General features: G+C 46.4%; 2 protein-coding genes across 3 annotated transcripts; one reads left to right on the top strand and one right to left on the bottom strand.

The window, feature by feature from the left end:
- Positions 1-16: 16 nt before the first annotated feature.
- Positions 17-2963, top strand: rbm12ba (RNA binding motif protein 12Ba). Its single transcript, XM_036961999.1, has 3 exons — positions 17-176; positions 549-2563; positions 2632-2963. Exon 2 carries the CDS (start codon positions 580-582, stop codon positions 2302-2304), a length of 1725 nt encoding a protein of 574 aa, XP_036817894.1. The 5' UTR covers positions 17-176; positions 549-579; the 3' UTR covers positions 2305-2563; positions 2632-2963.
- A 116-nt stretch (positions 2964-3079) lies between these two features.
- Positions 3080-10144, bottom strand: si:ch211-197h24.6. 2 transcript variants are annotated; one of them, XM_036962035.1, is made up of 12 exons: positions 9998-10144; positions 9665-9752; positions 8592-8622; positions 7020-7103; positions 6695-6834; positions 6461-6586; positions 6285-6330; positions 6105-6182; positions 5303-5673; positions 5115-5219; positions 4656-4770; positions 3080-4539 (listed from the first exon to the last, which is right to left on the bottom strand). In XM_036962035.1, exons 2-12 carry the CDS (start codon positions 9749-9751, stop codon positions 4496-4498), a joined length of 1227 nt encoding a protein of 408 aa, XP_036817930.1. In that variant the 5' UTR covers position 9752; positions 9998-10144; the 3' UTR covers positions 3080-4495. The 2 variants fall into 2 exon arrangements, with proteins under 2 accessions (XP_036817930.1, XP_036817937.1); XM_036962042.1 differs by having other exon boundaries at positions 4656-4767.
- Positions 10145-10167: the final 23 nt, after the last annotated feature.

The raw sequence follows: 10167 nt of genomic DNA, 5'->3' as shown, positions 1-10167 counted from the left end.
CGCCACTTTTCTCGCGCCTCCCTACTTCCCTATAAAACGCGCGCATGCGGCAGCTCGTGCACAGTTAATGTGGTCGGGCTCATAAAGGGACAACATTTCGACCTATCAGCATCACACAAACTTACGATATAAAGGTTAAAATACAGAGGAGCCAGAGTTGTTATGGTTTTCATCTGGTAAGTAATTTGAGGAGTTGATCTGTTTATCTTTTTAACTGAAATATTCTTAAATGTTTCGTTTTACAGGGCAGGCTAGCTAGTCTCATTTCACAGCCACCGTGCCTCCGGGCTAACTAGCTAGCCAACCAGGTGTTCATCATAATAATGTACCGCGTGCCAGCGTTCATCAGTTGTGTTGTTGGTTACTTAACGTGTTTAATTTCTATGGAAATTCTGGAATGTGGATGTTCTTAATATAAGTTAAAAAAAAAAAAATTGTGCCCATTTAAATGTTTATCCTTTTGTTGCTGTTCTTAAAATGTATTAAATAACTTGATTTCTGCTTCATGTTCATGTTTTTTTGTGTTTGTTTGTTGTATCTGTTTCTAGATCTCTGGTTGCCAGATAAAAGGAGTTCAATATGACCATAGTACTTCGGTTGCAGGGTCTGAATATTAAGGCCGGGACTGAAGACATACGCAGATTCTTTACCAACTTATACATCCCAGAAGGTGGTGTATATATTATAGGAGGACACCTTGGTGAAGCGTTCATTGTGTTCACTACAGAGAGAGATGGCCAGCACGCAATAAGGCGCTCTGGAACTCTTCTTAGAGGGTCTCCGGTGACCCTACATATTAGTAGCATCGCAGAACTGCAACGAAAAATGGAGTCCAAACTACAGAGTGAGAAGCTCATTCCAGAGTTGTTACCTGAGAAGAAGCCTTTGCTGCCCTTGCCCGACCCTGCCACAGCCCTACTGTTCGGCCTTGTTGCTGTTATCCAAGGACTGCAATCTAATCAGCCAGGAGAGCACAGCAAAGCGACAGTAGCACCTGGTCCTGTGCTCAGGGCCAATAGCCCAGCTGTCGGTTGTGTGCTCAGGGCTGATAACACAGCTGTGCCTGGGAGTGAGCTAAGGAGACCAGATAAGGCTTACAGGCCAAGACCAGGCTATGTCAGGCTCTTTGGCCTGCCAAAGACTGTCACCAGCCAGGATATCTGCCACTTCTTCAAAGGCCTGTTGGTCCAGGATGTGATAGCTAATGTGAAGCTGGGCGTGAGACAGGGCTGCCTTGTAAAGTTTGGGCATGCCCAGGACGCATGTGATGCCCTAAGCTTCAACCACCAGCAACTGGGCCGCATCAGCGTGGAGGTCCGTGGGGCCTCTGAGGAGATGTGGAGCTATGCCGTCCAGCAGTGTCAGAACCCTTCATATGATCCCTTGGAAACCCCCTTGTATAGGCCAACAACCCAGAGAGAGAGAACCTCATACAAGCCCCAAGAAATGCCCTCATATACAATCCAGAGAGATGGACCCTCATTAGAATCCAAGGAAATGCAGCACCAGGAAAGGGCAAGGCCCTCATACAGAACCCAAAGACAAAGCTTGTATGAACCTGCCAGAGAAATACACAGGACCTGGGCCAAGAGGCGCTCTGAAGACAGATCGCTGTCACGGTCACCGAAGAGGCCCAGATCCTGTGAGTCCCTTTCACTGAGCGTGGAGTACTGTATTATGGCCAAAAATCTATCGAAAACAATAACGAAGACTGAGATAAAAGAATTGTTTGGCTGTCCGAACATCGCCAACAGCAAAATATTACACTTACTGTATAAGGATAGCGAGAGGACAGATACAGCGTTTGTAATATTCGACCAAACGGAAGACTACGTTTATGCTTTGAACCTCAACGGCTGCCATGTTGGTTCCCAGGCCATAGACGTCTCATCTGTCACCAAGGAGAAGATGCAAGCCATGTTGTCAACTGGGAGACACCATGGCAACCCCAAGACAACACCAGCAGTGTCAGAGCGAAGCGAGGAGAAACATCAGATTGTGAGACCCAGGGTGAGACCGTTTCCCACAGCACAGACATGTGTTTACGTACGAAACCTCCAGTCAGACGTGACGAAAATGGAAATAAAAGATTTTTTCTGTGACCTTCCTCTGACTGAACAGTTTATCTACATTCTGTGTGATCAAGATGGCAATGGCATCGGTGAGGCTGTGGCTCAGTTTAAAACTGAGGATTTTGCCACACAGGCCCAGAAACAACATGGCAAGACATATATGGGGACCAGAGTGCTGCTCACCTGTATCAACTTCCAGCAGATGGAGGACATCTTGAAAAGGAATGCGTGAGGAAAGATGGCCTACTTCTCATATTTACATTTGTTATTTAGCAGATGCTCTTATATAGGACTGCAGTCTAATCAGCCAGGAGAGCACAAAGCGACAGCACACTTTTTTTCCTACTGGTCCCCCGTGGGAATTGAAACCCAAACCTTAGCGTTGCAAGCGCCATGCTATACCAACTGAGAAATACTGGACAACTGTTGACCAGAGCCACATGGGGATCTGGTTGGAAGTAGTGGACTCTATGGGGATAGGGTGTCATCTGAGATTGTCCCTAAAACTCTAAAGATGGCATTTTAGGATGGGCTCATCACTGGAATGAGCATCCTTGAGTCGTAGTGGCTTCGAGAAGTATTAACCCCATACCCTCCAGTCATCAAGTTACATTTGGACAAGTCTAAACTGGATATGAGTCAATATCCATTGTTATTGAATGATTCCAACACCTTTCAATACCAATGGGAGCAAATCATTCTACACCTACAGGTTGATTTAAATGCATTTCAAACTGCAACAGTGAGTGACAATGTTTGAAAACCAGCAACAGGACAGCATTTCTGTTCTCTTCTGACACAGTATTTCTTTTATTGGAATTTTCATTCCAAATATTACTTTATGAAACCAATATGTTTATTTTTGTCACTAATTAAATGTTACAAAAATGACCTGATTTTGATTCAAACTCTTCTTAAATAGTTTTCAATTATGCTAGTATGTCAATTCATTGCGTTTATGGTAGATTTAAGGTCAACTTGAGAGCCAGCAACATTTCTCACACAGCTGGAGAAGCATCGATGAGTTTATTTTCAGTTCCCTATTTTGTTGGATCAGATAAAATACAACTCATGGAATCCCCTGGGTGATGCAGTTCCAGTTTTACAGCGAAGGAACAACATCCTCCATACTGTGCATTTGGAAAGTACTCTAAAATGGATTAAATACATTTTGCTCCTCAATCTACACACAATAACCGATATGGACAAAACGAAAAGTTTTTTTTTTTTTTAGCAATGTTTGCAAATTACAAAAAAAAACATACCATATTCACAAATATTCAGACCCTTTGCTATGAGACTCAATTGACCTCTGGTGCATCCTGTTTCCATTGATCTCATGTCAGAGCAAGAAGTTTGGAACCACCAAGACTTCCTAGAGCTGGCAGCAGTCGGGGGAGAAGGGCCTTGGTCAGGGAGGTGACCAAGAACCCGATGGTCACTTTGACAGAGTTCTTCTGTGGAGAACCTTCCAGACGGACAACCATCTTAGCAGCACTCCGCCAATCAGGCCTTTTAGGGTAGAGGCCAGAAGGAAGCCACTCAGTGAAGGCACAAGACAGCCCGCTTGGAGTTTGCTAAAATGCATCTAAAGGACTCTCAGACCATGAGGAACAAGATTCTCTGGTCTGTTGGAACCAAGTTTGAACTCTTTGGCCTGAATGCTGGCAATGGTGCTTCAACAAAGTCCTGAGTAAAGGGTCTGAATACTTATGCAAATATTTCAGTTTAATTCATTTGCAAACATTTCTAAAAACCTGTTTTTACTTATTGGGTTGTGTGTGTGTGTAGATTAATACATTTTAAAATACAGCTGTAACGTAAGAAAATGTGGAAAAAGTCAGGGTCTGAATACTTTCCAAATGCATCATACATCCTGGGATTCTGTTCAGGGCCAGCCGTTCTGGCTTTAATACAAACAAATACTCCACGTTTCATCAGCTGTCAGGGTGGCTGGTCGCAGGTGAAGCCAGGTGTGGAGAAAAACAGCGATGACAAGCCCAACTCAAACAGCAGTCAGTACATCAGTAACCCATTTACCACCAAACATCCGTTTCCCTAAACATTACTTGTTTTCTATCAAACACTTAATTTCTAAACAGACAAGATTCATCCAAGAAACCCCAGTAAAATAAATGCCAAAATCACATGAATACAGACAATGGTTAATAAAACTAAAAGTCAAACTTTGGTCCAACCTATTAATGTCAAAAGAAGTTATGTAAAAACAAAGTCTGCACTAATAAGTACACAATTGTATCAGTTTCTGCTTTGAAGGAAAATTATAACTATATAAAATAAAAATCCTCTTCAGTGGCTAGACAGACAGCTGCAGACCCCCATGAACTCGGGGTATATCTTGGGGGTGAGGCGGAGGATGGGTTACCCCAGGAAGGTGGATGTGTCACGTGGGGATGGATCAGTTAATTGTAGTACCTGGATGGACCATCAGAGTATCTGGAAGGGCCTGCAGAGAGGAGATAATAGATGAGACTGATGTACTGTAGATTTCTGAACCAAACTACAGCCATTAAAAGAATGAACGTGTGTGTATTTAAATTTGTCAACTGGGGCCGTGCGTACCGGAGAGGTTCCCAGAGAAGCCACCTGAGAAGCGGTCACTACCGCTAGACATTCTGGGAGAATCAGAGTAGCTCATGGAGCCCAGCGACAAACCGCTCTTCATACTAGGACCCTGCTGGAGACAAACGCACATACACTGAATCAAGGAGAACATCCAAGGGGACAAACTACTAAGGAATTCTTTGTGGTTTCCTGAATCACACCATCTACCTTACGACTGACTATACACAAGGAACAGGTTTAGCCACAGTAAGGACGTGTGCTGTCAGAACACAGAAGGTTCTAGAGCACTGCCATAAATCAACAGCAATAAATCACTGACTAAACAGACAGGAAGTGGGTTAAAGGACTGAATCAAGTGACATTTATCCTCACGTCACCAGTTCCTGGAAGCACCTGAGAGCTGCTTGTTACACTGCTCTGTCAGCTGCAATACCAGTGCGTATGTGTGCTGCATACCGCGGAAACACTCCTAAGTCTGTAGTCCATTAGGACATCCGTCAGCTTCTGTGTCACCTTCAGCACGATCTGAGCATCACTCTCGTTCTCGATCCGGAAATTGTCCTACACACAGGAAACAGACACTCACACACAGCATATTTAAATAACACGAGAAAGCATAGTTTCACACACACAGTTCCACTCACCAGGTATTTGAGTAGCGTGGACGGAAGGCTGCTGGTTTCAGGTACAGCTCCCATCAACCCTTGGCCTGATCCACTTCCCATCTGTCCCCCTCTGAACTCATCAGGGTAGCAGCTTCCCGGACTCTCCCCCAACAGCCCCTCCTGGCCAAAGCCTCCGTCCCTTCCCGGCCCAAAGCCATCGGCTGAACCCCCCAGCCCCCCCGTATTGTCAGGGTAGCCTCGGAAGCTCATGTCCCTTTTCTGGAAGGCCGTAGAGGAAGTGGAGCGAGACAGGGGGTCAGAGTAGCCCCCCATACCACCCATGGGGTAGTTGAGGAGGCCGCCTTGGAGAGGGAACTCCCCTGGGAACAGAGGCTCTGCAAACCTGCCACCTAGAGGGAGACAAAAGGCTGCATTTGGACTACTACACAACACTGCATCCCAACATAGACCAGTCAAGCACACAACAAAGGTCTCATCACCTCTGCAATCTCTGTTAACCAGGAAGTAAAATCTCAAGTAATTTGGACAGCTGTGTGATTTATACTTGTTTGAAATTGCAAACAAACGCAACTAAAGCCAACCCCCCCCCCCCCCCCCCCCCCCCGCGAAGCATTTGAAGCGAGCAGGTTAAGCACCGCCTTTACCCACTAAGGCCAAATGACCAGCGATGAAAAACAAAACCAGAACTAATGCTGCTCGGATCTCACGCATCCCATTCAGTCCTTGCAGATTATCTCAGTCTACATTCAGAATCTGCCCACGGGAGATTATCACTTCAGAGGCAACCTTACACTTCTCCCCCCCACACACACACACTCACCTGGTTTTGGTCCTCTAGCTCCCATCCCTCCTGGCCCTCCCATCCCTCCTGGTGGCCCCATGTTGGGGATTGCTGAACCTGTGATGACAGGGAGATATGTCCGGAACCACAGTACATTTAAAAACAGACTGAGCACAATGAGATTCAGACATAAATTTGAGAATAAACAGAAAAACATACGCAGTCCTGCAAACGCTTGGACCTCACTGGGCTCCTTCAGAATCACCTGAAAACACCGTACAGAATCAAGTCAATCACCAACAGCACCAGAGAGGCCCCCCCCCCCCCCCGATGCATCTCAATAGTCTGCCGTGTTCTCTTTTCCTCATCCATAACTTTCTGCTCCCCCTTCTCACCTTCAGCTGTCCCCTGCCCTCTGCCTTCTCCAGCTCTGCTGCTGCTTTTTTCACCTTCTTCCTCACGTCATGGTCCTTTGTGGCAGCATCTTCCTCAAAGGGAATCTTGGCAGAATGATTTTGCTTCTGGAGGACAGATGAGACCATACACAGCATCATAACACAGACCTGTAGACCCAACAGCCTTTAACCGGGACTTTTACTGTGAAAGTTAAGTGACACACACGGCCTCACCATGTATCTGAAGGAGTGCTTCCAGCCCTTGATGTGAGCCAGCATGTCAGTCTGCAGACGGCTCACCTTGCAGAGTTTACACTGGTAATGGGGCGGGACTGACTTACTGGGACTGCGGTACTCCCACACATACTGAAGACCTGCAGAACATGAGTGACAGCTCTAACAAACAACCATGGGCAATGAAACATCTCAACAACCAATCACAGACTTGAAAAACAAATCATAGAGCCCCATGAAACCTATATTAGTGAAAGAGTGACTTGACTTAAATCTCTTGAACCCTTTGGGGCATAGGGCTATGGTGCAATGAGTAGGTACTCACCAATGACAGTCTCACCAGTGATGGCCTTCAACTGTTTGGTCAAGGACGGGATGGTCTGCACATTTCCCGCCTTGGTGGTGAACACTGGGAAATGCACAGAAGTTAACAAAAAGCACAAACATGGCAGAGACTGCATAATGAGATCGTCATCCTGCCCACGGACAGGTGAGACCAAAGGGTCCACACGTCCAGTCAACTGACCAGCAGACAGCCAATAGCCGAAGAGCCTCATACTTCACGAAGTGAAACACTTCAAAAAAAAGGTCACTGTGCATTCCTTACACAACCCCCCAGTCAAAAGACTTTTACTGGAGTTTAGAGGTCCTTCATTTACTGAACAACAGTTAGAAACACAACCCCTGCTCTTCTGAGCCTCTCAGGTCCTGTTTCCAGCCGTGCATCATCGACAAAGTCTGGTAAGAATCCTTACCATTTGTGCGCTAGTTAGGTTCTGCTACAAACACAGATTGGTTGGGAGTACTATAATCTCCTGCTCTGGCTGGTAATCAAAGTTGCTGGTAACCAAAAATAACTTCATTTGAGTTGCTGTGTGGAATTCGAGCCCCACCTTCACAAGATCATGATTCATTAGAAGGTTGCCTGGAAGGCACACCAGGGTCTGTTTCGTGCCAGGGTTACAGTACTGACCGCTACACAGAAGAGAAGCTAATCTGAGGTTTGGAGGCCTGCTGAAAACCGTGGGGGCTGTAGTTCTTCTGCCCACCTAGACACAGGTCAGAGCTGGGATATAGGATTTTCTCACTCCCATCAGGCACTCCTCCATACCTGTGTCCAATCAAAGCAGTGAAACTCTTGCATGGGCACAGCAGGTCCCAGCCCCATTGGCAGACAGTGAGTTGAAACACTTCCTACTCTTTGAGGGCCACAAAGGCCCCGAAAGAAATTCCTGCTGTCAGCATCCATTGCCCATCTGAACTACCATAGGCCTATGAGGCCACATCTTTGTGCCGGGGGCTGATAGCCCTAAATTACATTGGGATGGAGTATCCCATCTCATCCACCACCAATGTGTAGCACCCAACTGGGTGATGCACGGCAGTCATTTGGGCCCACAACATCTGACCCAGACAGGATCCTTACTGATTTGACTTGCACCAATATGGGGCAACAGCTCTACAGGACTGCAGAGAGCACCTGCACACCTATGAGTTCCCTAGTTAGACATTCTTCTGAGAGGACAGGTTTCACGTTGTGGTTTCTAAAGTTGTTCAGACTGTAAATCATGGACCAAAGTGTTTTATGAAATAAAACTACTTAATGCATCTAAAAAGATTTGTGCACATTGTATCAAAGACAGACCCCCAAAAAGTCATTGAAATGAACACTAGGGAAAAGCCTTTGTGAGCCACACAGCTTAAGCCCGTGGACAGTGACTAAGTTCACTGGCATTTACAGCAACCTCTAAGAGGCAGTGAATCTGACGCAGCCCAGAGCCCACGTTTGGACTTGCCCCCTGCCCAATCAGCCACCAGCAAAAAGGCAGGAGGATGTTAAGTCACAGCTCCTAACCTCCTATCCGAGGCTGTGATGCTGTGTGGAGGCAGAACTTACCTATGTCAGCAGAGAAGTTAGGCTGCTTTCTCTGTCAGTTGGGATAACCAGGCCGAAGGAGAGAGAGACAGACAGGCATTAGTGAGACTGGAGGAGGCAGCAGAGGGGCAAACCCCACTGCACCGTTCCTCAAACAGTGGGTCAGGACCCCCTAGAGGGTTGCAGCTTAAGATTGGGTCCCGGATAGAAACATTGGTTTGGTTTAAGCAAAAGCTTCAGGTGGACTACAGCAGAAACACATTGGAGAACCCTACTCCACTCCTGTCTCTATGGAGAGAAATGTCATTTCAGCCTCTCCTCCATGACCCGGTCAGTGACATGAGGGAACTCTGAGCTGTCACTGACTCTGCACCCTACACATGCGCTTTACCTTGAAACGAAAGTACAAGTACTCTAGTCAGGTGTTCCAATCAGAATATATATCTGTCACAAAGGCATCATAGAACCAAGCTGCCAGTGAGCCCTAGTGCTAATAGCTCAACAGGAAAATAAAATTGTGTTATGGGGGCTGACTGCCCCCTTAAAAGACAGCGATAAAGAGGGCATGAGATTGCCCAGAGAAAATACCCAGCCCTGTTACCCTCGTTAGTTGCAGCCCTTCTACACTTGGTAACAGGGTTATCTGGAATTCCTGCTGCCCACAATACTCTTTAGCATCTCGTAGTCAATGGGTAACTCAAGCCCTGATTGAGGGGCAGTGCAGCAGGCTGCATCTCCACAGAAACACTCAGGAGACCAGAAAGCACTGATCAGTCCCTGCTGCTCCAGCAGTGTCCAGTGTCTTTGTCCAGCCAAGGGCAGCTGGTAAGGGTCCATACCACTTCCTCTGCACAGAGCACTGCTACAACTTTAGGAATGAAACCGGTTAGAAGACCATACAACGACTACGTACACAGTACTCTCAAAACCACTGTTTTGGAATCCACTTATCATAATAGACACTATTCAGAATGTATTAATTAACCTCATCTGGGTTGTGATTGACTAGTAATACAAATATAATCCTAACCGGGGGGGAAACGGCATAACTGGGGGCAATTGGCATGATTACCATGGGAGACTGACTGACTTACCCTGTTGTTAGCCCCTCCATTAGCGTTCCTGAACCTCTTCTGTGGTGGAGCGCCATAAGATGGCCTTGGATTGTTGCCGTGCTGCATTCTGAGGGTCATCACAAACAAATAAAGACATCGTTTAATATCTAGCTATATGGGCCACATCTTTTTTTTAGGGCGACTAAGAAACAACGCAGCTGGCCTTGTGGGCAAAACCACTTGGCCACGCACCGTGCAAAATATGGTGATTAGCTAGCTGTTGCCACAATATAGTAACGCTACCCGGACAACGTCCTCCAGGGTTACTATAGAATAAATAGGGTGTGGTATGAGTGACATGAAATACTCTACCTGAAAAAGTAAGATTCGCTAAAGCAAACCAGAGCGGGGTGAATTTTGCGTGTCAAGAAGAACGACTAGCAAATTGACGCACGCGCAATTGTGTATCTCTTTATAGAAAGACCCGTGACGTACCTGATATTATGAGCCTATGCGTTTGCCTGTGTACTCGAACTCGGAAA

The sequence above is a fragment of the Oncorhynchus mykiss genome, chromosome 2 (genome assembly GCF_013265735.2).
Source record: "Oncorhynchus mykiss isolate Arlee chromosome 2, USDA_OmykA_1.1, whole genome shotgun sequence".
Taxonomy (NCBI): Eukaryota; Metazoa; Chordata; class Actinopteri; order Salmoniformes; family Salmonidae; genus Oncorhynchus; species Oncorhynchus mykiss.
This window is presented reverse-complemented; position numbering and strand designations above follow the sequence as displayed.

Bases quoted from the DNA above. Each gene is read 5' to 3' on its own strand.
- si:ch211-197h24.6 (XM_036962035.1), bottom strand. From the start codon at position 9,751: ATGCAGCACGGCAACAATCCAAGGCCATCTTATGGCGCTCCACCACAG. The intron at 5,674-6,104 runs GTGAGTGTGTGT...GTCTCCCTCTAG, and splicing joins AGCTAGAGGACCAAAACCAG to GTGGCAGGTTTGCAGAGCCT. The intron at 4,540-4,655 runs GTACGCACGGCC...TCCTCTCTGCAG, and splicing joins CTTCTCTGGGAACCTCTCCG to GCCCTTCCAGATACTCTGAT.
- rbm12ba (XM_036961999.1), top strand. From the start codon at position 580: ATGACCATAGTACTTCGGTTGCAGGGTCTGAATATTAAGGCCGGGACT.